Source organism: Nothobranchius furzeri, chromosome 19, assembly GCF_043380555.1.
Source record: "Nothobranchius furzeri strain GRZ-AD chromosome 19, NfurGRZ-RIMD1, whole genome shotgun sequence".
Classification (NCBI taxonomy): domain Eukaryota; kingdom Metazoa; phylum Chordata; class Actinopteri; order Cyprinodontiformes; family Nothobranchiidae; genus Nothobranchius; species Nothobranchius furzeri.
This window is the reverse complement of record NC_091759.1, coordinates 22546671-22573645: the sequence shown is the minus strand read 5'-3', so window position 1 is coordinate 22573645 and position 26975 is coordinate 22546671. Positions and strand designations below refer to the sequence as shown.

The 26975-nt window shown below is 41.1% G+C and overlaps 1 protein-coding gene across 1 annotated transcript in view; it reads right to left on the bottom strand.

Moving 5' to 3' along the window:
* Positions 1-14937, bottom strand: part of LOC139064220 (collagen alpha-2(XI) chain-like) — a 66984-nt gene extending 52047 nt beyond the window's left edge. The window contains 7 exon segments of the mRNA XM_070547275.1: positions 9978-10100; positions 10232-10394; positions 10563-10773; positions 12295-12456; positions 12699-12899; positions 13083-13134; positions 14857-14937. Coding sequence (XP_070403376.1) covers positions 9978-10100; positions 10232-10394; positions 10563-10773; positions 12295-12456; positions 12699-12899; positions 13083-13134; positions 14857-14937 — 993 coding nt within the window.
* Between the last annotated feature and the right edge of the window lie 12038 nt (positions 14938-26975).

Sequence of the window (26975 nt, the reverse complement as noted above, 5' to 3'; positions counted from 1 at the left end):
CCACGCCCACACCTTTCAACTTTTGAAAAATCAGACGGTTCAATTTTTTCCCCTACGTCTTAAGAGTATATAGCAGAAGTTTGAAGGCGATTGGTGAAAAGGGCGACGGAGCATCACTCTCCAAACAACATGTGCAAAAACCACTAAATCACGTACTTGAACCAAAATGGCCGACTTCCTGTGCGACTTTGCACTTGGCTCCAAGAGACTTTTTTGTAGGTCCTGAGACACCACATTAGTGTACCAAATTCCGTAATCCTCAGTCAAAGCATGGCTTGGAGCTATTGGTTTAAATGGTCCTAGGGGGCGCTATTTAAGAGAATAGGCCACGCCCACAAATTTCAGCTGTCTATTTCTCTTGGGGGTCAGACTAGGATCACTCACCAGAAGTTTCGGAGCAATATCACGATAACTGAAGAAATGAGAGGCAAACGTATTTCCATGGCGTGATGGCTATTTTCGCCATGCTCCCAAAGCCCCGCCTTTTTTCAAAACCTGCCAGTACTGGAGACCAAGTAACCTCAAGTTGTCTCCTGCTGTTTCCCACAGAATCCTGGTGATTGGTTAAAAGGAGTCCCGTAGGGAGCTGTGAAAAAAAGAGTGGTGTGGCGACAGTTCAAAGTTTGAGGCTTAGCCACGCCCACACCTTTCAACTTTTGAAAAATCCGACGGTTGAATTTTTCCCCCTATGACTTAAGAGTATATAGCAGAAGTTTGAAGGAGATTGGTGAAAAGGGCGACGGAGCATCACTCTCCAAACAACGTGTGCGAAAACCACTAAATCGCGCACTTGGACCAAAATGGCCGACTTCCTGTGCGTTTTTGCCCTTGGCTCCAAGAGACTTTTTTGTAGGTCCTGAGACACCACATTAGTGTACCAAATTTCGTAATCCTCAGTCAAAGCATGGCTTGGGGCTGACAGTTTAAATGGTCCTAGGGGGCGCTATTTCAGAAAATTGGCCACGCCCACAAATTTTAGCTGTCCAATTCTATTGGGGGTCAGACTAGGATCACTCACAACAAATTTCGAGGTGATATCTCGATAACTTAAGAAATGAGAGGCAAACGTATTTCCATGGCGTGATGGCGATTTTCGCCATGCTCCCAAAGCCCCGCCTTTTTTCGAAACCTGCCAGTACTGGAGACCAAGACACCTCAAGTTGTCTACTGCTATTTGCCAGAGATTCCTGCTGATTGGGTAAAATGAGTCTAATAGGGAGCTGTGAAAAAAAGAGTGGCGTGGCGACAGGTCAAAATTTGAGGCTTAGCCACGCCCACACCTTTAAACTTTTGAAAAATCCGACGGTTGAATTTTTTCCCCTATGTCTTAAGAGTATATAGCAGAAGTTTGAAGGCGATTGGTGAAAAGGGCGACGGAGCATCACTCTCCAAACTACGTGTGCGAAAACCACTAAATCACTTACTTGGACCAAAATGGCCGACTTCCTGTGCGACTTCGGACTTGGCTCCAAGAGGCTTTTTTGTAGGTCCTGAGACACCACATTAGTTTACCAAGTTTCGTAATCCTCAATCAAAGCGTGGCTTGGGGCTGACAGTTTTAATGGTCCTAGGGGGCGCTATTTCAGAAAATAGGCCACGCCCACCGGATGTTCGCATCAGATATTTTGGGGGGCCGGACTAGGATCACTCACAAGAAGTTTCGTGACGATATCTTTAGAAATGACGAAATGGGAGGCAAACGTAAGGCCATGGCGGTACGCCTGACTTCGCCGCGCCGCCACAGCCCCGCCCTCTGCCGAAAACTCCCATAAAGTGACAACAAGCAACCCCCACTTGTCTTGAGTTACCAGCTACAAATTTGTGGTGATTAAGTGAAATGGGGCAATTTGGGACCTTTCACAGTAAAACTTGACCTTTTTGCTCCTGAGGGGGCGGGGCTTGTGTGATGTCATCATCCGACCACTGAATTTCCTTTGTCGGCCAATGACGAATGACCACAGCACTTTTTGTAACTCTGTTACATTCAGTTATGAAGTTATAACAATTTATATTTTTTTGGCGAGTAGTCAAACTTTGAGGCCTGGCCCCGCCCCTTCAACATATATGAAAAGTCAGAATCCTTGTCTCATTTTGTTTGCCCATCCCTTCTGAGCAATTTTACACAAGTTTTGAGTCGATCGTGCGAAAAATGATCGAGCAATCCAATCAGAAACGGACCCTAAAAACGGCAAAAACGGCTAAAAATCGCCATTTCAACCCAAAATGGCCGACTTCCTGTTTGATATTGACCATGCTTGCAAGAGACTTTTCTGTGCGGACTGTTGAGTACTACAAGTGTACCAAATTTCATAACTGTACGATAAACTAAGCTTTATGGAGAGGGTTTTTTTTCACTTTCTAGGGGGCGCTGTTCAGCCATTTTCTTTGCGATTTTTTTGGAACCTTTAAAATATCAAATTTTTCACCAGGCCTGACAAGTTTGCAAAATATTGTGAGTTTTGGGGTATGATAAGGTCCCCAAAAAGCCGTTCAAAGGGGGCACGGAATAACAAAAAAAGAATAATCAGAGCAAAAACAAGAGGCCTTCGCAGCGCTTTCGCTGCTCGGGCCTAATAATCGGAGCAAAAACAAGAGGCCTTCGCAGCGCTTTCGCTGCTCGGGCCTAATAAACAATATTATGAAAAACAAACCTATAATGCACAATAAACAATACAATTTCATTACTTTGACTTAAGTTCTAAACTGGTATTTTTGCTGTTCTCTCCAGTAATGCCATTCCCACTGTCACATGATAAAGCAGCATCTTTGTTCAGTTAGGAACTGGGCACCATGGTTTAGTAGAGGCACTGAGGATGTGAATGGTCAGGTAAAGGTGGCTGTTTAACACACACACACACACACACACTAGTCACACAACACAAAAAGCTCACACATTATTCACCTGTTGGGTAATAAAGCATGAAACAGTTGAACTGGAAAACAGAAAAGGTTCCAGCTGTTCAGCCATGCAAAAGAAACAACTCAGAAGACATGCAAACATGTGCTTTATAAAATGATAAAATGTGGGAAAAAAGACCATACACAGGTATTTTTTGTAAATCATGCCACTACTAATAAAAAGATAATATAGTTTAAGATCTAAACAAGCTTTCAAGGTGAACTGACAACCCATAGATGTAATACAGCACCAATGGATTTTTAAACTAGTATATAAGCATTCACAGTCCATCATACAAACCTTTGATGTAAAACTAGGCATTGAATATATCTCTATTTTGAAATCTATAAAAAAGATAATCAGATGATGCAAAACTAAAGTAAGTGCATGCGGTGTTCTTAAATCTCCGTCACAAACATGCAAGTAGCAGGACAATAAGGATCCTTCATTAAACAATCGTGCAAAATTAAGAACCCAAACAGAATAAGTTTATTTTAAAATAACATGCAAGGAAAGCAAGTAAAATGTGTGAAACACCAGAAAGAATCAGAAAACCAAAAGTATTAGTGTCTTCTTGTGTGGTTATGAAATGGTATTTATGTATAATGTAAAAAGGAAGATCAAATAACTCAGGTTTTCTAAACTTATTTGTATTTGCATATTCTCTTTTTATATTACATTATATGATGGAAACTTTAATTATATTTTCTCAGAAATTTAATTTCAAAGACTTTTAGTTTAGGTCTAAATTGTAAAAGAACAAAATAAAATAGTTGGACAAATTACTTCTACAAGAGGGAGTAATAAAAAAAACATAGAAAGTGTGTGTGTGTGTGTGTGTGTGTGTGTGTGTGTGTGTGTGTGTGTGTGTGTGAGACACAGCTGGACCTTCAGTTCCCCAGTGCCCTCACATGGCCACGTGTGAACACACATACTTAAAAGACAACATGTGGATGACATAAGGACAAAAATATCACAAGGCGCAAAAGTAATCCTGTGTGACACAAGTAGATGAAATAAGGCGAATGTGTAGGAGATCATTCTTAATGAGGAAATGAGACATTAAATAAAAGGGAAGTATGAAGTGATGAAAGGCTTTCAGATGTTAAATTTAAACAACTTTTATAAACATTTCCAAAGAATTTTTTTCAGCAATTATGATAATTTGAATTATATTTAAATGATCAGAATGTGTTTTTGTTTGAATGCTCCTCTCATTCTCTCATTGCCCTTCCCTTCCACAAACCCAACTAGTGTCTTCCCTCTCTCTTGCTCCCACTTTACCTGCTGCTTGTGGTCCCCTGGTTGGGGAGAGGGGGATGAAGATGAGGAGGGAAGGCCTGTGGTTTCCTCATAATAATATGGATATTCATGGTCATCCTGCTCCTCATCAAAGTACCAAAAAGAAAGAAAAGGTGGAGGTTTTGTTTGGTTGTAAGCAAACAACCAAAGCAGTGGGTTGAATGGGGCAGGAGGATTCATGAAAGCAGGTGAAAAGCAGAAAGAATGAGAGACTGCAAAGGCCAAAGGTAAAAGACCAAAGTCATGTGTTGAAAGACTGCACCAGACAGCAAAATAGACAGACACAAATTAAAGCTGTAATTTCTCAGTTCATCAGAGTCTGCACAAGTAGCTTATAGGTGTTGACAAAAAGATGTCAGCAGAAAATCAACCCTGATGAAAGAGAAAATCATAAACAAACAAAGCCAATGAATATAACCACACTAACTTATATTCATTCAAGAAGCAGTCATCTCAACAGATTCAACATGACAGAGTAAGAGTCCTCTAGCAACCAAACGTTTATACTGGGTGTTTCTCAATGTCAAGGCGCCTGGCCTTGCGAGGCGATGTCTTGCGAGGGCAGGCGCCTTACTTACGAGGACGCTGCCCTTCCTTGGTCAACGAAAATGGTTAAATGGAACACAGTGTTTCCCTTACATAGGCGTAGCCGTGGCAGCCTGCCATGGCTGAAATCCCAGCGCCACGCCTACAAGATCCCAAGTTTTATTAAAATTTTTTTGCGCTGTTTCCCAAAGAAGCAGCGGGAACTACTCTGTTGTTGCTTGTGATCACAGCCGGCAGGCAGCAAGGAGGAGGAGGAGGCAGGGCAGGGTGGTTACAGCTAGGGATGAGCCGGATCCGGTATGCTCTAAGTGTTTTTCTCCCCAGAAGAAGCTACAGTGATGTTCTACTGAGCTGTGGTGGCCTCATGGAGGGGGCCATCGACTAGCACACTGCTGCTAACCACTTAAACATTCTCCCTCTCCTGATGATAACTTTTTGCTTTCCTTGACGTTGGATGTGCTACTACTAGTTTACCCGCTTAATTATAGATTCACTAGGATAAATACAATAAAGTTTATCTCTCACCAAGTAGAATATTTACTAAGAAATCACAATGTAACCACAGACACATTGTTTGGTGTGTGTGTGTGTGTGTGTGTGTGTGTGTGCGCACGCGCTCTGTCTTCTCGATCCCCAGTGAGTCGTGGTGGATGGCTGCTTATACTGAGCCAGGATTCTCTGGAGATTTCTTCCTGTTAAAAGGGAGTTTTCCTCTCCACTGTCGCTATATGCTTGCTTAGTATGAGGATTGCTGTGAAGTCACTGACCCTAGTCAGTGACTTGATGCAATTTGCTGGGTTCCTTATATAGGAAACATTTTTTCTGATTGGCTTAATGAACTGACCTGGATTGGAATGTTTATTATGTGAAGTGCCTTGAGACGACTCTTGTCGTGATTTGGCGCTTTATAAATAAAATTGAATTGAATTGAATAAAGCATTTTTGACGAATACGAGCATTAAACAAGTAAAACTCGTAAAAATCTGTAACCGTGCTGAAGGAAAATCCTGATTGGGTAACCGACTGTCTTCACGCTCTGTGATTGGCCAGTCACATCGAGCGCCCGCCACACGCACACAGACAACGGATCTCTCTGCGCTTGCTTCACTGATACACATGTTTCTTCAGAACTCCCTAGGTTTTCTTCAGCTCGCCTCTTTTTCGGTTGAATATTTAAAGCTACGTTTTTTGTAACGTACGTGGTGCATTTGACAAGACAGAGCTAAAAACGGATTGCGTCGCGTCAGTCACTGCCTCCGCTACGGTCGGGTTTTTTAAATTTTAACTCTCTCTCTCTCTATCTCTCTTACACACACACGCACGCACACACACACACACACACACACACAAACACACACACACACACACACACACACCTTAATAAACATTGTTTTGTTTAACTGTGTGTGGGAAAAATGCCAACAACGTTAGGAAAAAATCAGTTTAATCAAATTAAAATAAAAACAAAATTAAAAAGATGTGTCTGGTTCTAGTATTTCATATTTCCTAGTTCCTACTGCATGAGTTCAGATGTATTAATTCATGCACTTAAATATTAATGTTCTTATTTAATTGAAAAACTTGTTCTGTAATAGTTCCTTTACTATTGTGATAAAAATGTTTAATCTCAATTCTGAGGCTGCTCTGTAAACTCTGTAAATAGTTTTCAAATAAACAATAGCTTATAAATAAACAACTTCTGATCAATCCATATCAATTTCAGATTTAAAATAATGTATTGATGTATACCACACCCACTAATTTCCAAATTATAAATAGGAGGTGCATTCATCGGTGTATGTCCTTTGATCCGCATTAGTGATGTTTTCAGCACCAGAACAATGAAGCAAAGAAACAGATTCCTGAGTTTGTTAGTTGTTAGTAATTTTATTTATTAGGTGCATCTGACCTGTTCTATTTTTCTCTGAAATGAGAACAAATCAGTGCTTCTATGGGTTGTTTCCTCTCGGCACTAGAAAAATGTACTTTATTATAATGTTCACTGTTATGTATCTTGATGTTCTTAACAAATAAATTAAATCAAAGGTATTGGTCAATAATGCCAAACATGTACATTTGTGTTTCAGTCATTTTTATACTGGCTTAAAAATACTTCATTAAGTCTACTAAGCAGGGGTGTAGAAGGTTTTTAAGAGGGCCAGCCCAGTAATGATCTTGGACCAAAATAAAGGGGGCAGAAAGTCAAATAAAGGGGGGCAGAAGGAGATGTTTTTCCCGACACCAAGAAAAATTAAATGCCAAATCCCCCCTGCAAAGTGTGTCACAGAGTTTAAAACAAAAATTATTCTTGTGCAAATATTGGTGTATTCACCTTTAATACTAGTTATTAAAATGCAGCAGTTGCTGGATTGGTGCAGTTCAAAGTGGAGTGCATCAAATAAAACAATATTAACATAAAGGTGAGACGTGTCATAATTTCACCCCTCCCACCACCACCACAGCTGGAAAAATTCCTAGGGGAAAGACTAGAAAAGACTTGCATCACGTGACCGCAGCTTCCACAGCGGTCACGTAAAGTCACGTGACACGGGAGATACCATTATATTTTATACATATTAGTTTCAATATGAATATATAACGAGCCATTTACTTTTTAAATTGTGAATATATTTGTTAAATTAAAAATATAAGTGAGTTACTACCCACTAGCCACCGAAGCTGCAACTACTAAGCAACTAACCAACCATAGATAACTTCTTTGGATCTAAAAAAAAAACATTTTAAATTAGCGGACTTACTTTTAAATTTGAAAATTGTCCCTGAAGTAGCTGCCGGCTTCTGGTCCGCCGTCTTTTTGAAAATGCAGCGGTGTATTGTGGGCAATTTTTGACCAAGGCTAGGCTACAAGACACCTCCCGTGTATCCTGCTCAGCTAGCTAAACGGCTAACAAACGGAGAACACACGCCTCGGTAGAACATGAACATTGGAACACGTCTTGGCGGCCGTTGATCAAATCAAATCAAAGATACTTTATTAATCCCAGAGGGAAATTAGAGTTTCAGTACACACAGTTCAAAGAATTGGTGACTGTGGTAATTCGCAACCCTGAGTCGCGCTACCTTTCAATCTCCTAGGCAACCGGGGCGGGGCCAAAACATCAAGGCAAGGTTCCTTGGCATTGAGAAACACCCACTGATTCAGACCAGGCATGCAAGCTTGGAAACATGTATTTTGAATGAATGAATGAATGAATGCAGATGAAATTTATTTGTTTACATAAATCTGTGATAATGACGATGAGGAATGTCGACTCTGGGAAAAGCTTGCAAAGCCTATTATGCATGTGATGTGCACAACCAGTCTCAGAAGACCCCTCCTACATCAAACTTTAGCCAAATTTTATGTCACAACTTTACCAGAATAATCATCTGAATTTAATTTCCATAAATTATGTGTTCAGCTGGTTCTCTTCATTTCAATCTATCAGAATAAAACAAGGAGACGTTCATGTTTTATTGTATCATCCTTTTCCCCTACCTTTCTGTGTTCCATTGCAGTAGAGCGGGAAACAGTGACAGCTAGTCCACTACTGAAAGTGTGTATCGTGATTAAAATGTCCATTATAGTGGGAAAAGTTTTGTAAGGAACATGACTATCCGGCTTTTCTAAATATCAGGAGCAAGCTTGTTTATGTGCAATATTTCAGTGATTACAATCTCAGATGGTGTAATCACTGAAATATTGCACATAAATTCCCACTGCATGTTGGCAGTGTGCAGGAGTACTGTTCTGCCTCTTTGGATCTAGCTCGATCTGCATCTATTTGAAGTAAACGATGAGCAACATAAGTTTATTCTAAATACCACAGGACACACAGATTGTGATGGTGAGGGGAAAATCGGATGGATACAACCTGTTGCTGCTGATGAGACGAGGATGCACGAGGAAGACAGAAAGGGTGAGCAGGACTTTGATGATGTTATCAGATGACCCAATCTGAGCCTGAGGACCTTTTAACCAGCCTGTCCATCTGCTGAAGCTTTGTTACTAAATATAGTTAATGATAAATAAAAAATCTAAACAATTTTCCTTTAAAAAGGTAAAAGGAAAATGGCAAAATTACAAATTTTTTTTTTTTTGTAATGGGAAACGTGAGTAAAAACCACTGGACCACACCACCAGTGGCAAAAAAGTGAATAGGTCTACGCTGTTGGGTGGCCTCTGGTATTTTGTTGGACTTTTAACTTATTGTAAATATTTCTCTTCTTTTTTTTCCCCTGATCTTCCCCAGGTCCACACTGGGGGCATCAGCGGCGCTGAACAGCAGCAGAACGTTACAAATTCAAATATAATCCATACAGTCTATGGGGTTGATCCAAACTGGCAATGGCACCCAACTTTTCAGGTGGTGGTGTGCTGCTAAATGCATGACAGGGTTATATTTTAGCCGTGGGCCGCTTTTTGGGATGCGTCAATTTCAGCAAATAACACAGGGCTAGACAGGAATTCACACTTGGTATCAGTGTAATACGTCCGGTAATTTTCAAAATAAAAGCCTATTGCAGAGATGTGCTTTCTTATCTATGTAGATAAGATAACATCTATACGTGTGATCTCACGGCTTATTTAGTCCCAGTATCTTTCAAGAAGCGCAACAGCGTGTTTTTCTTCATGGATGTGATGTCCATTTTCCTCTTCCTGCTTTAATGGTGAATTAAGTCTTGAGGGATTTGATGACTTCACAAGCCCAGCAAGGAGGACGTTAGAGATGCTGCATCGCTTGCAGTGTGGATTAACGCACCTAGTAAAAAAAACCGTCTTGCTGCAGTTTTGTGCCGCTGATGCCCCTGGTGTGGACCCAGGGTTACGCTACAAAAGCAGCCATTTATTTTCAAGGGAAAAAGGTTTATTAAAAAAATCCAATCTAGATGCAGTTAATTTTTGTCCTTACATTACTTTGTCATTCAAGTCTATGGAGAACATGACCCTTGTAAATAAAGTCCCCAGACTCTTATTGGGTCAGCTTTACTGGAGCTATAAATGAGCCTAAAATTAAAAGTGTACAGCGTACAATATACGTCTGAGGATTTTTACTTTAGGTCAAATTACTCATTTGTCTTGCTAGTTCTAATTAGATTTCCATGTGGCTGTGTGACATTTTGTAACTACATAAATGTCGATCGAATTTGGGAAGAATAATGGTTATTCGAGCTATTCTACCTTGGTGAAACTTATATTTGCATGGACTTGTTCTGTGGTGTTACTCACGTATGTGTTTGGGTCCTGAGCCTGGGTCTTGGGAAGAGGGGAGTCACAGTCAGGACTGTAGTGTTCACAGAAGTCATAGGCCGCCTGAGGGTTGGAGGCAATTAACAGCTGCTGGATGTCTCCCTGTAAAACAAACAAAAACAATTATAATTTATTTATGATCTCAGACTCAACAGAAATGTTTAAACTTTGTAGAACCAGTGGAAGTGCTTTCAGTCACCTAACAATAAGGTTTACTTTCTCAAGATTCTGACCTGGAAAACCTCCTCATCAAGCAGACGAGCTCCAAACACTGTGATGCCATTGGTGTCAATCACAGCATTGTTGCCCCGGGGAAGAGGACGGGTCATCTTCTTCTTGCAGTCCAACAGCAGAGTCACGTTTTTCTTGGAAACGGAGAAGGCAATGCGATGCCACCTAGTGACAGAAGAAGAATCCGTGAGCAAACATTTATGTCAAATAAAGAATAAAGAAACCAACCATCTCCTACATCATGCAGATCATACTATTCCTAACCACCACCACCCACATAACCACAAATAACTCATCTCAATCAGTCACAAACTGGTGTTGCTGGTTACTGACTTGCCATCAGCCAGGTTGATGCCTTTGAAAAGCGGGTAGTCCTCAGGAGCTGGCTTTCCATTCTGGTCTTCGTACAGAAAAACAGGCGAGCGTCCCATTTCAATGCCCAGTTGCTGAATGCCCTGCTCACTGTAGATAGAGAGGAGGAAAGCTTGGAGACCAGCCTGGGCCTTTATCAGAGCCATGATGGAGAAGTTCTCTGGGAAACGCCCTAAAGGTGGAAGGAAAGATAAAAAACTTAATAAATATTAGCAGAAAAGGTAGAAATGCCCCAATAAAAAGATTTAATAAATCATATAAATGTGCCCTTTAGAAAAAAGTGTGTTTAGATTACCCATACCCTGTGTATAAAATATAGTGGCTCTCTGGTGCTGTGAATAAGTGACTATAGTGAATACTTGAATAAGGGAAATAAAATAGAAAGAACTGATCAAAGATACAGGTAACATCTAAATGAGAAGTGATAGTTCACAAAAAAGTAGACAAGACACTAGGAGCTGTGTTTGGTGGCACCGCTGAAAATAAAGCAATGAGAGAAATTCACCCACACTAAAATGCATCAGAACGAATCAAGATGTGAGCTAATAATAACAGGCTGTACAAAAAAATAACAAACATAAAAAGAGCTGGAAATCATTTTGTACTTAAGAAGATTTTACTTAACATAAGTGAGGCTTTTTATTTTCTATTCACAAGTGCAGAATCACATAATTATCAAATTAACAAATCAGAACAAAGCACAAACTTTCTCTCTGAAATTTAAAAGGCTTCAAAATTAATTCAAAGCTAAGCTAGTTAGCAAGCTGCAATAATTACGTTTCACATTATAAAACAATCCAAATCAAATGTACGTTATTAATCCCAGAGGGAAATTAAGAGTATTCAAAATACTCTAGCCTCGAATTTATAAGCAAACCTTTGCTTCACAAAACAAACGTTCATCGTATCTTTCATCTAAATATATCATCATCATCAAAACTTACATGAATATATTAATGGGAGAAATCAGGACAAAGAAGGCGGAAAGTCGTTTAGCGATAGATAGCTAACATTAGCTGCTCGTTAGCTAGCTAGAAAGCATAAATGTTTGTATTCGCTACTATTTCCTGTCCTTTACTTAATATTACGCAGTTACTCACGGTAAAACAACAAAATAAATGTTAAAAAACCGCCAACTATCTATTATGACAAATATCTTGGCTTGTATCCGTGCCCATAAAAGCTAGCTTAGCCCTAGCCTGAAGTTGTCCTGAAGGTCACGTGCGCTTCCTCTGAAGTTCAACCAACGAATGAATGATTGAATGAATGAGGCGTTTTGATAAGATGTTTTTCATAATTCTTCTTACAAAAAAGTAAAGCATTACTGCACGTCTTAATGTTTATAAATATTAAATAACTTTTATTTTGACTCAAAAAATTTTTACTTAACAAAATTTCACATTTAAACTGGAATAGCCAGGTAATTTATGTTTTTCTATTTGTCATCCGTTCATATAAAGCATAAAGATTTGTTTCTATGACATTTAATGAGATTCACTACTTTGTCCACTACAAAAATAAAAATTCCATAAAAAATTTTTACCATTAGAAAATATGAAGAAAAAACCATCAATTTAGTATCTCTTTATGTGAAATCATGAAACCTATATTAAAACATGACTTAGTATATACAAATAAATATCTTTATTGTGAAGCAGTCACCTTAAATACTATGCATCAGTCTGAGAACTACCTGAGAAGAGCTGCTTGGTGGGGGCAGAGATCTGGGCCTTCTTGGTGATGCGGTAAGCATGATCAGGGCTGCTGGAGCGACGGGATGTGCAGAAGCCAGGGACTTTCTTCACACCCTCGGGGAGAGAGGGAACCTGCAGAGCCCGCAGCACATCAACTGGATCTGATAAAAGAGAAACAAGTGAAGAAATTAATTTTATTGCTAAATAAACAAACAATGAACACTTAATCAAATGTTATGTAGCTTAAACTTGACGTACAATTACAATTTCATACTTACCATTAAGCAAGCTATTTAGTAGTTTGATGAATAATGCAGCTATTGTTTCCAACAACTTTACAGCTCTACTGACCCTGCTTTTAATAAAGTTGATGTTAAATGTTTCAGCTGTACTAATGTGATACGGGATGTAGTATGGGAGGTGTTCACTGAACATTTAGGTAAACTATAAGAAAGGATGCTCTGTGCTGGAGGAGATGGGCAACAGTCCAACCACCATTTATGAGCGAGTGCACGGTGGGCACAGCAAAGCTCAGCTTCCATCTGAATGAAGACGATCTCGTCTGTTAGCAGCTGGGACGAGTGGCTGTTGATGTGATAAAGTACTGAGTCAAATTAATATTTATTTGGTATCACAGTCATGTTACTATTCATATGACATAAATATGGGATCTAAAATGTTGAAATCCACACAAACTCCAGTGATGCTCTAATATAACACTAATACAGAGTTAGACAGTGAGCCAGTCTATCATCCTGTCACACACTAAACTAGTTTGCTTACCCACCTCCAGTCTGAGCTGCAGCCTCCTGACACACTTCAAATAAACAATACCGACTCTTTAAAAAAGACAAATTTTATTTACACACAAGTGCTGACATTAAACAAAACATGCATCTCAGAACTAACTTGAACACACATTCCCATATTAACGCTGTTTTTTAAATAATTGCTCATTCTAACATGAATAGTTTCATCAGTATCTCTTCATGGCTACTCTGCCCTGCTGTCTAGGAACATCACTAATAACTAAAGCAAAATCAACAAAGGTTTAAAAACCAAACACTGGCATGCATTACAAAAGTATAACTTAGGTCGTCGTCGTCTTCCTCCGCTTATCCGGGTCCGGGTCGCGGGGGCAGCATCCCAACTAGGGAGCTCCAGACCGTCCTCTCCCCGGCCTTCTCCACCAGCTCCTCCGGCAGGACCCCAAGGCGTTCCCGGACCAGATTGGAGATGTAACCTCTCCAACGTGTCCTGGGTCGACCCAGGGGCCTCCTGCCGGCAGGACATGCCCGAAAAACTTCCCCAGGGAGGCATCCAGAAGGCATCCTGACCAGATACCCAAACCACCTCAACTGACTCCTTTCGATCCGGAGGAGCAGCGGTTCTACTCCGAGTCCCTCCCGAATGTCCAAGCTCCTCACCCTATCTCTAAGGCTGAGCCCGGCCACCCTACGGAGGAAACTCATTTTGGCCGCTTGTATTCGCGATCTCGTTCTTTCGGTCATTACCCAAAGCTCATGACCATAGGTGAGGATTGGGACGTAGATCGACCGGTAAATCGAGAGCCTGGCTTTCTGGCTCAGCTCCCTCTTCACCACGACAGATCGGCTCAGCGTCCGCATCACTGCAGATGCCGAACCAATCCGCCTGTCGATCTCCTGATCCCTCCTACCCTCACTCGTGAACAAGACCCCGAGATACTTAAACTCCTCCACTTGAGGTAGGACCTCTCCCCCGACCCGGAGGTGGCAAGCCACCCTTTTCCGGTCGAGAACCATGGTCTCAGATTTGGAGGTGCTGATCCTCATCCCAGCCGCTTCACATTCGGCCGCAAACCTACCCAGCAAGAGCTGAAGGTCAGAGCTGGATGAAGCTAGGAGGACCACATCATCCGCAAAAAGCAGAGACGAGATTCTCCTGCCACCAAACTCGACACACTCCACACCACGGCTGCGCCTAGAAATTCTGTCCATAAAGGTAATGAACAGAACCGGTGAAAAAGGGCAGCCCTGGCGGAGTCCAACCCTCACCGGGAACAGGTCCGACTTACTACCGGCTATGCGGACCAAACTCACGCTCCTCTGGTAAAGGGACTGAATGGCCCTTAACAGAAAGCCACCCACCCCATACTCCTGGAGCGTCCCCCACAGGGTGCCCCTGGGGACACGGTCATAAGCCTTCTCCAAATCCACAAAGCACATGTGGATTGGTTGGGCAAACTCCCATGCCCCCTCCATCACCCTTGCAAGGGTGTAGAGCTGGTCCACAGTTCCACGGCCAGGACGAAAACCACATTGCTCCTCCTCAATCTGAAATTCAACTATCGATCGGACCCTCCTCTCCAGTACCTTGGAGTAGACCTTTCCAGGGAGGCTGAGGAGTGCGATCCCCCTATAGTTGGAACACACCCTCAGGTCACCCGTCTTAAAGATGGGGACCACCACCCCGGTCTGCCACTCCACAGGAACTGCTCCCGATGACCACGCAATGTTGTAGAGACGTGTCAACCATGACAGCCCTACAACATCCATAGCCTTGAGATACCCAGGACAAACCTCATCTGCCCCCGGGGCTCCGCCGCTGTGTAGTTGTTTGACTACCTCAGCAACTTCTGCCCCCGAGAATGGACAGTCCATACCCAGGTCTCCCGGCTCTGGTTCCTCCTCGGAATGCGCGTAGGTGGGATTGAGGAGCTCCTCAAAGTATTCCTTCTATCGTCCGACCATAGCCCCAGTTGACGTCAGCAGCTCCCCATCCCCACTGTAAACAGTGTGAGCGAGTTGCTGCCTTCCTCTCCTGACAGTTTGCCAGAACCTCTTTGGAGCCGATCGATAGACTTTCTCCATGGCCTCACCAAACTCCTCCCACGCCCGAGATTTTTCCTCGGCAACTGCCACTGCTGCACCCCGCTTGGCTATCCGGTACCTGTCTGCTGCCTCAGGAGATCCACAGACCAGCCACGCCCTGTAGGCCTCCTTCTTCAGCCTGACGGCTCCCCGAACCTCTGGTGTCCACCAGCGAGCACGGGGGTTGCCACCACGACTGGCACCGGCCACCTTGCAACCACAGCTAGCAATAGCCGCCTCAACAATCGCAGAGTGGAACAAGGCCCACTCGGATTCGATGACCCCCACTGCTCTTGGGACGCGGTCAACGCTCTGCCGGAGGTGGGAGTTGAAGACCGTCTTAACAGGTTCTTCTGCCAGGCGTTCCCAGCAGACCCTCACTATGCGTTTGGGTCTGCCAGGTCTACGCAGCATCTTCCCCTGCCATCTGATCCAACTCACCACCAGGTGGTCAGTTGACAGCTCCTCTCTTCACTCGGGTGTCCAAAACATACGGCCACAGGTCAGATGATACGACTACAAAGTCTATCATCAACCTGCGACCTAGGCTGCCCTGGTACCAAGTGTACCGATGGGCATCCTTATATTCGAACATGGTGTTCGTTATGGCCAAACTGTGGCTTGCACAGAAATCCAATAATGAAACACCACTTGAGTTCAGATCAGGCGGGCCGTTCCTCCCAATCACACCCCTCCAGGTCATGCTGTCATTGCCCACGTGAGCATTGAAGTCCCCCAGCAGCTCTAACCACTGTGCCACTGCGCAGCCACTAAATCTAATTATCCCAGTTAAACCAGTTACGGACAGGTTTAAAGTGAGGCAGCCATAGAACTAAAACAGGAACCTGTATTCACATTTTCCCAGTTTTCCTCCCTCGGTCTGTGTTCGAGCTGCAGCAGAGAGCCAGTTTAGTTTTTAACAGTCAATTAAATCCATTTGCAGCCAGCCCTGCTGTGGCACTCCCCATAATAAACTCACAGGGTCACTGATGCTTTTCTCTGGTTAAATCAATGCAAGATCTAAAGCCACAATAATAAACTCTAGTGCCCCAAAAAGCTAAATATTTATATAGAAATGAAGTAATTTGACCTTGAGATGTGTAAAATCACAGCTAGCACAGCTGTTAGGGACCCCCTTTACCACCGAGGACACCGCTGGGTTAAGTATAACAAACTCTTGTAGAAAGTCAGAAAGTTAAAAGTGAAAATCCACCAAACTTATTTTAGCTACAAAACTTAACTCAGGATTTCTTCAAAGCAGATTCTGAAAAAAAGAGTTGAATCCACCTGCAACCCTGACAATAAAAGACGGATGAACGTAGTAATGCTATAACATCGGATGGAGTGAACATTTTACAGGAAAATAGGATAAAATTTGATACGATGTTTCCTTGTTTTTGTTCTCATTTCCTGCAAATCCCTTCAGAGGAGCTTATGTTTGGGTAACCCCCAGTGTTTCAGAGCTAACAGTTATTCAGATGGGTCTGCAGATGATAATATTTACCCAGAGAGGCCAAATGGTGCAATGGGTGCCTAGACCTCCGCCAAACACCAGAGAGAAAAGGGGAGAGAAGCATCAGCGAGGGGAAGCAGGTAGGGGGAAAGGGAGGGTGCAAGATGAAGAAATTAAAATTATGCAGGTAAAATGGGTAATGTGAGTTTAAATGAACAAGCTCACGCAGAAATGTGAGAAAAGGTTGTCTGAATGGGTTTTTTAACAGAAGACTTGGTAGAGAGTGTGGAGTTATGATCAATGGAGATTTTATGTCGATTAAAATCTGTTTTGAAATGAATTTTTAAGAATTTTGCAGATTTAGAAGAGAACATTATGTCTGAAGCATGGAAGGAAGTGTGTGTGTGTGTGTGTGTGTGTGTGTGTGTGCTTGTGTGTGTGTGTGTGTGTGTGTGTGCGTGCGTGTGTGTGTGTGTGCTTGCGTGCGCGTGTGTGTGTGTGTGTGTGTGTGTGTGCGTGCGTGTGTGTGCGCGTGCGTGTGTGTGTGTGTGTGCTGGGGTGGGGGGGTGAGGCAGTGACAGTAGACAGCATGGTTCTGTGATGGCAGGATCCTGGATCAGGTTGCAGCCTGAGCTCTCCCAGTATGTCCAGTACAATGTGCTGCTCTGTTCCCGCTCCCAGCCCAGCTCACATCTGCAGCTGAGGCCCTTCCTGCCTGGAGGACCACAATCACCACCAAAAATAACACTCAGAGCTGCAGAGGTGCTCACAGCGCAGGCAGGGTAAGGTGCACCTCTACGCCTCGTGGGACGAGGACGTGACACAAATGGAAGTAGATGAGGTAGGAAAGCAGACAGCTGAGGGCACAAACTCACTTTAACTCTCTTTTTCCTTCCTCTTCCATCTCCCTCATTTTAAGCATTCCCAGATGGCTCCACCCTTTTGATGTAAGTGTGGGCCAATTACTCTGCTGTTATTAAGACAGGAAACAGGCTTCCAGGTCCGCTGTGCCGCTTCAACCAGAGCTGTAAGGATTCCAGTAGCAGTCCAGTTAGAGCAAACGACAGCCAGACTGGCGAGAATCCAGTAAAGACAATTTCCCCAAGAAAATTATCAAAGGTAAATAGAAAGGATTTCAAGAACTCCGCCTTTCACACTAAAAACCAAATTCACCCGTTCACACAACATTCTTTGTCCCACAGTCCAGATGTGGTTTTTATATATTTTACAAACAATCATCACTACCTATTTCATATTCACAGTCATTGTGGAAAGTTTCAGAAATATCTGAATAAAGCCATTAAATAAATGAAATGTGCTCACATTTAATTTAAACAGATTCTAACATTTCATTTGTTCATTTAGGTTTATTCTCATTCAGCTGAGCTATTAATAAAAATAGCTTTAAAAGGTAAAGCTAAATTATGACGTGTTGGTGAATAATAGAACACTAAACTATGGGATTAGCTTAATGAACTGACCTGTACCGGAATGTTTGCAGTGTGAAGTGCCTTGAGACGACTCTTGTCGTGATTTGGCGCAATAGAAATAAACTTGGATTGAATTGGGGTCAGTGAGACTTTAAACAATGTTTTCATGACTGAAGTTATCTCAGAGCTGTTCTCCAGACAACACCAGCCACATAACAACATTTACACATGGAGGCAGGTTCCTTATAAAAGGAGAAACTACTAAAGTTTGATGTTTATTTAACTGAAATTCGTCAAAATGACCGCTAGATGGCAGTAAAACTGATTTAATTAACCCTTGTTGCATGGAAGGTTGCAGCCACACACACACACACACACACACACACACACACACACACACACGATGCTTCCGGTTAAATGACAAAAGTGTAAATTTAATAGCAAGAACATGTCAATAATTTAGATTAGCGCTCCATCTAGAGACAGGTTTGATCGATTATGTAAAAATGATCAGAGATCATCAATTAAAACAGAAAATAGTCATACCACTTTATTTGTCGAGCACATTTCAGTACAACATGAGAGACAACCAAAGCGCCTTACGTACAGAAGTACTAAAACATGGATCATATCAAAAACAGAGCAAAGGATAAAACAAGTAAAACTGCCAGAATGGCCATTCTAAAAAATGAGTTAAACCTAATAAAAATATGAATGAAAAGAACTAAAAGTAATAATTTAACAAGGAACAAGTCAAGATGTAAATAAAAGTGGGTTTTTAGTCGTGACTTTAAGGCTTCAATAGAAGCTGACTGGCGGATCGTAAGGTAAGACGTTCTAAAGAACAGGCGCCGCATGTAGAAACAAAAGGGGATGTGGCTATCCATCAGCTAACATCTCAACATTCCTAAAATTATGAATAGAAGAGTGTAAAGAGGCTAATTTCATTGTTTAAATTATAATAATGATAATGTCAATCTGCAAATCTTAATATCTTAGAGAACTTTTTCCGGCTCTTGGAGAGCACATACGCTTTTTTCCTCCTCTCCTCCCTATCTTATCTTACAAGGCTCTTTGTCTGTCTTTGGGTGGACGGCGCTTCTGCATTTTTTCTGGAAACTGGAAATTATTAAAAATGGATCTGGTCAGTTGGTCTCTCAACGCGATTGACAAGATTTTTTCAACGATGAGAACGGGAGAAGGGGCTCCCAGATGCCCCTCTGGGACAGAGCCAGCTGGGCATATCATGGACTCCTGGAAACAGTGGAACCTGATCTGCCTCTCTCAACTGTCTGTAGAGGATTCTGAAGACGTCTGGATATTCGTGGTGTTGGTGTTAGGTTTCCTGCTTTTTGGCCTGAGTGGTTACCTGGCTTACCGGAAAATTAACGAGCTTTTGAGGAATATTGGCTCAATCCTGGAGCTCAGGGATGGATTGCACAGCGCTGTGAACGCACAAACTCAAATAATTGTCAAAATGAGTCATAAGCTTGGAACTTTGGCTGAGATTCAGGCTCTGGCACAGAAGGTGAATTCGATCAAGGAGAAAGTGGACGGATCAGCACGGATTGGGATAAATTAATTACGCCATTATTGGATTTAGAGGGGTTGAGGACCAACAGAACTTTAAGACAGAGAGGAAATTATCTGTCTGGCCCAAAACAAGTTCTTATCTGAATCTGGTGCCCTTGAGCCTGCGAAGCTGAAGTGATTACTCCCCCTCAGAAGAAATGTGGAATGCTGCCGTCGCCATGGCAACTCTGTCTCCCTATCCCAGCCTGGGCGGGACTGCGACCGGTGAAGGCCGTTGAATCGTTTCCAGGAGTCACTGTGCTCTCTAAACCTAACGACCTCCCTCCCCTGTCCAAACGGAGGTGACGAGCGCTGCTCACCGCGGCTGCATGCACTGATGTGTGGAGAGTCCACAACCCTACCTCCCCACCTAGTGGACACTTCTTTTGTGTGATGTCTGAAGTCTGTTGCATTTCTGTCTGAGGTGTTTTTTTCATAGCAAAGCTGCCCTCCCTGTGGAGGGTAACTCTGAAGTGCCTTTTTTTCCTCCACCTGACCCAATCCTCATGTAAACCCCTCTGATCTCTATTAAGGTAACGCGACTCGGGTTGCGAATGACCACAGTCACCAATTCTTGTCATGTGTCTTTGCCTATGCATGTATGTCTAATCTCAGACTTGTGTGTACTGAAACTCTAATTTCCCTCTGGGATTAATAAAGCATCTTTGAATTGAATTGAACAACTGGCCTGATGTAAAAAAGACAAACAAAAAACAAACCTGGAAAATTCATGAACAAATATTCTTGTTCATGACTTCAATAATTAGAGTTTAGTTTAAAAATGTCTTTAAAAATGTTTTATGCTTTCCAGTTTTAACATTAAACTGAGGTGTGTGTGTGTTTGTGTGTGTGTGTGTGTGTGTGAGTGTGTGTGTGTGTGTGTGTGTGTGTGTGTGTGTGTGTGTGTGTGTAGCGTTGTTGTAAATATAACACGTTCTTCCTGCTCTGTGTGAATGACATTATGGTTGTTGTGTAAAGGTGAGAGGTGACGAGGTCAACGTGTCAGCTGGAGTGTGTGTCTGGTATGTGGCAAAGTTCTGCCAAGAAAAGACGTGTGAGTACACACAAGCACACACACACACAAACACACACACAAGCACACACACACAAGCACACACACACAAGCGCACACACACACATGCACACACACACATGCACACACACATACAAGCACCCACACACAAACACACACACAAGCACACACACATGCACAAGCACACATGCACATGCACACACACACGCACGCACACATACACACACACAAGCACACACACTCGTACATTTGCAGGTGCACAACGACCTCCCTAAGCTGTAGCACGGAGCATCTCAGGCCCATCAGAGAATGCAGAGTTTTTTCTAAGTGAACTTTGATCTCAGCTCTGCCTTCATCCTCCCAGCCGACCACAGCGGTAAAAGTATGAGCAGCTCTCAAACTGCAGGTTATAATTTTCTAAACGGATTCTATAGTTATGACTTATTTATAAAGCCTCATACACACAGACAGCAAAGCTATTATGAGTGTCCACGCTGGACAGAAGGAGTTATTAAAACTTACACGACTTAAACCAGGGTTTGGTTTGTCGTTGTGGCTTTAATTATCATGCAGACGTTCCACCATGTGACAAAAGCTTCAGATTTAAGCAGGAGTTTGTCAGAAAGCCTCTGTTGTTTCATCTGTATATAAATAAAGGTTGATCTGACTAATTTACATATTATTGCTTTTCATCAGTTACATTAATGTTTAAAGAAAATACATTTGTAATTTTTTTTTATCTAAAAAAACGTATTTAGTTACTAACTGTGTTTGCGGAATTATTTGTCACTTATCTTCCTCGGGGGTTTTTTTTTTTGCACAAAATATAATGTACAACAATTATAACAATCTCTACAAAGAATCAGTTTTACCAACATGAGATAGTACCAGAACAGGCTGAATTCCAACATATAGAAGAAGGATAATGAACAGGAAGTACTAACAACAACATATAAATAAACAAAATAAAAACAAACCCCAAACAGAACAAATAAGCAAACAAATGAACAAAAAGACTGATAATTAATTAAATCTTCCTCGGGTTTCATCGTGTCAAGTTAAATGTGTTACTTCCTGCCAGTAGTTTCAAAATAAAACTGGCAGACCGGGCCGGTGGTCGCCTTGGGCGCCCTCTGCTGGAGGGAAGCTGTCAGTCATCCTTCGTGACGTTGCTCTCTTCCTTCAGGTTAAAATAATAAATAATATAAATGACAGCTGAGACACGTGAGATTTAAAATATGTATTTTTAAATTATTGATTTTCTAAAAGGATATTAAATAGAAATGAATGGTGAAACTGATTTATTATTACCCTCTGGCGGGCCGAATTAAAAGCTAACGTTTATGTTTTATTAGCTAAATAAAACAGGTGAAATGTTTTACAAAAATCCGTGTTTGTTCAGCCAAAATGTATTTGTTTAACTAAAACAAATATAATTTTATTTATCAGTCTGCTTTTCCCGGTTGAGCCTCAAATTACCAAAACGTATTAAAATTACTTTACCAATAATTGAAAAACCTTTAGGATGGGAGTGTTTAAAGATCAAACCATTTCCATCTAGTTTGCACAGCCCACATTAACGACACAGGACTCCGAATATGGACATTCGTGTGGGGATCAGGGGTTTTCTGCCCTCTTGTGGCGAGAAAGGAGAACCGCAGCATTGATGTCAAGTTGGCCAAGACATGTAGAAGGTTCGCTTCCTGTTGGTACCTTCAAAATAAAACAGATTTGATGCGAGAGTTGAGACATTTTGTTGACTTTAACGTTGTTTATTTCACTTAGTAAGCGGTAAAATATGCACACATTAAATAAAATACGATGACTAGCCTTCACCAACCTAGAAAACCGTCGTACCAGACTCATAGGAAGGTTGACAAGGATTACACAGGTTAGTTTGTAATGTTTAATAATTTTATAAATGCTTGTTTCCTGGTTTTATATCGACTCAGACCACAGTAAAAAATACCAGAGAAACTACCGGCATGGTCCATCAAACTTGCAGAAAAAAAATATTTTCTTGTTTCCAAAAAGCCTTCAGTATTTTATAAAACCTGAAATTAAAAGTTTATAAAACTGTCAAATATTTGTACTTATTAGATCTACAGAAAGTTGAGTTAACAGGATTTCTTTTTCTCCATAGCTGAAGGACGAAGAGGAGTACTACCAACAAACATCCGCTAGATGGCGCCAATCCGCTGGATATTAAAGGTGAGCAGTAACGATTCCATACATTTTTACATGAACATGAGTGACTAATTTATTTACTTTCCTTCTGACATAAAACGTTGTTTCTCTGACTGAAGTAAAGAATCTTTTATTGTCATTTTTACAGCTGGGTTAACTTTAGTTGTGGGTTTGTTTAGCTCTACCTGTGTAAATGGTACAGTCTAAGGGAACCCACCTGGGTCATTAGGATAATTACTTGAACCTGTGCAGGAAGGAGGAAAAGCAGGTTGGTGTAGCTTTGTGCTTTTCATATTCGTATTTGTTATTTTAACTTTATTTGTGTCGAATGAACATTTAAATTAGGATCTTTCTCATTTTTGAACAAAGATTGTTGGTTTAGTTGTAAAACTGAACACTTGTTTCACTCCGGCTAATTCACCACCACTTTAGTCGAGTTGCTACGCTCCATGATCACAGTTAGATCAAAAACAGGAAAAATAAATGATTTGAAGTTACACTAGATATACAGAACAGCAAACATGTCTATTCCTAACATCTGTGAGTTGATTTGAGCAATGATGATAAAATATAGATAGATAGATAGATAGATAGATAGATAGATCATCTTTATTGACAGACTCTTAGGTCCAGATAAAATGTATATAAAACAACAGATCAATGAAACAAAATAGATAAAATAGAAATAAAAAGATAACAGCATAAAACTAAATTAAAATCTAAATGTAATTTAAAAACTTTACTATACACTGTTCCACACAAGGTTAACCACACAAACACTTCAACCAGTGTTTCCTTATACTGGACAAATAGCGACAACTGCTCACAGTAGGATCAGTGATTGCTAAAAATGATACTGTTGGCAGAGCTATCCAGTCGGCCTGTAAAAGTGCTTTAAAAGTACAAACGCCTGCTGTTACAAACATCTGGCTGGCACTGCCCCCTCTGGGTATTTTAAGTATGATCCTTAAGGCATCGTTGTGTGCAACTTGCAGCTTATTCATGCTGCTTTGATTGTAGGATGACCACAGTTGGGCTGTGTAGAGCGGAGTACAATATGCTTTAAATAAAGCCACCTTAACTGGAGGTGAACAAAAACTAAACTTACGTGCTATAGTGTTAGCTTGTGCATACAGCTTACAGCACTGTCTGTGGATGTCAGCATCATCACGCATTTGATCGGTTATAAAGTGGCCAAGGTATTTCACCTTCTCACACACATTAAGATCACTATTAGACAGTTTGAACACAGGAAAGTTTAGCTTTTTATCCTGCTTGGTTCTACATATCAAGATAGCACTTTTAACAGCATTATACTGAATATCGTACTGCACACCATATTCAGAGCAGATATTTAGGAGCTGCTGTAAACCAGTATATATATATATATATATATATATACTGTATATATATATAATAATAATAATAATAATGATAATAATGATAATGATAATATTGCACATATTCAGTAACTGAATGCAGAACATAAACAATCCCAGAGGAGTTCATGTCTGCAGACCACAGAATAAAAGTAACCTGGTTAAACAGGAACTAGTTAGTTAAATGAGATTAAACTGGTGACTGTTCTCACCCACTTTATGACATGGTCTGACCCAGTCTGAAGTCTGAAACACATCAGATGTTTAACAGGAAAAGTGGAAGTTTGGGGTTTACAATAAAATATGTGTGTTTAAACATATTCTGGATTATTCATTTCCAGTATGTAGATGTAAAAACTGTCTTGGGGCAGCAGCAGCTCAGCAGGTAGAGTGGCTTGTTCAGTAATCAGAAGGTTGCAGGTTTGATCCTGACTCTTGACAGAGATTTCTGCTTTTGTGTCCTTGGGCAAGACACTTAACCCGCCTTACCTGCTGGTGGTGGTCTGAGGGACCGGTGGCGCCTCTGTCAATGCGCCCCAGGGCAGCCGCGCTACAACGTAGCTCATCACCACCGGGGTGTGAATGGATGAATGATACTCTGTGTAAAGCGCTTTGGTGTCCTCATTCTAGATATTGTGTGTGTGTGTGTGTGTGTGTGTGTGTGTACACCAGATATCCCTCAGGATGACTTCCTGCTCAACACGACGAGGAGCAAAGGGTCAACCTGAAGATAGGAGAGCTTTGAGACGCTCCACTGAGTGTCTAAAAAAACAGACTCAGAATTCAGGATAAAAGAAATTTAACATCAAAACACAGATTTAGATTTAACATCAAATCTAAAAGTACAACCAGTGATTAGAAACAACACATTCATTTCCTCATCTTTCCTTTCAGGGTTCATTCTTGGTGGCTCCGGCTCTGGTGGCCCGTGGAGCTCCTAAAGCATCCATCATTACTTTGGGCAGCGTCGTTGCACAGGCGAGGAACCAGCAGGTGTGACAAGTCTTGTGTCTTTACTCCACATTCAGTCATAATTAGATGTGTTTCTGGTTATGGTTCAGAGGAAAAACAAAACGAGTTCTGATCCGTAGTAGTGCTGGAGCTCAGTAGGGCAATAAAAATGTCATCATGAAGTTTATAATAAAAATTCAAATAAGTTATTTCTTTATTTGTCCAGATTTAGGATTTGTTCTAACTGAGCTGTGTGAAGTTTCAGCATGGTCCAACAGATGTAGAAAAATAACTGTTTATAATAATAATATTAATAAAAATAAAACAATACTATTATTATTATTGTTATTATTATTATTGAGTTATTTTTCTACATATGTTTGTTGGACCATGCTAACGACTTTACAATAATTGTATTTTTTTATTATTATTATTATTATTACTGATTAAAACTGTAAAATGGTTTAATCGGTTCACAGGACATTGTTTTGATAGATTTTTAATCAATCAAATCTAAAAATGTGGTACAAATATTGTACTTTAGGTCTGGTTTCACTAAACTTGTCATAAAACCAGACAAGAGGAGAAAGATCAGTTTAGCAAGCTTCGGTGCAAACAGAAAACAAGTGTTACTCTGCCCCCTTGTGGCCACGATGGAAATATCAAGTTACCAAGAAAAGTAAAGGGCTCATTTCCTGTTAGTAACTTAAGCATGTTTGGTTGGAGTTGAGACCTTTTGTTGATTTAAGACTTGTTTGGATCTCTTTATAACTAGCAAACTATAAACATATTAAAGTAAAAAATAAACAATAAAAAATGGTCGTAAAGGTAACAGACGCCCTCTAGCGGACAACTGAATATTACATAAACCACAAAAAACTGTCATGGCGGCTACCGCCAGGCTGACTGGTCGCCGGTTAGTTTAAATTTAACAGAGGTGCTTTTATTAGATCAAGAGCGAAATGGCTTGAGGAAGGTGAACGCAATACCGCATACTTTTGTGGACTTGAAAAAAGACGACAGGAGAGGAATTTAATTAATTCACTTATCATCAACAATGTAGAATGCACGGATACCAAAATTATTGCTGAAGAAGTTTATACATTTTATAAAGACCTCTATTCATCATCTAGTGGCAATGAATCAAACCTATTGGATAATATTACACATCTCATCCCAAAAATCAGTCAGGAATTTAAAATGATATGTGATGCAGAGATTGAGATTTTTGAAGTAGAGGCAGCAGTCAAACAACTTTCCGTTGGGAAATCCCCTGGTCAAGATGGTCTGACATCTGACTTTTATAAACATTTTGGGAATAATATTAAAGATCAAACAAGGACTCATCTCTTTGATTCTGAAGAATGGCAAAGATAAAAAAAATTCTAAGCAATCTAAGACCAATTACGCTCCTTAATGTGGACTACAAAATACTCGCTCATGTTGTGGCTAATAGGCTCAAAGAAGGTATTTTACAAATCATCAGCGATTCCCAATCTGGGTTTATCAGGGGTCGCTCCATACATAACAACATTAGGTTGGTCCTAGATTTGTTAGATTACAGGGACACAATTGAGGATGATGGCTTTGTTCTTTTTTTGGATTTCTGCAAAGCCTTTGACCGAGTCAACCATTCCTTCATGTTAGACACGTTACACCATTTTGGCTTTGGAACAAAGTTGTGTGAAATTGTTCAAACCTTATACAGGGATATTAATAGTACTGTACTGTTGCCATCTGGAACCTGCAAACGTTTTAACATTGAAAGAGGCATCCGACAGGGGTGTCCAGCCTCCCCTCTTCTTTTTATCATGGTGGTGGAA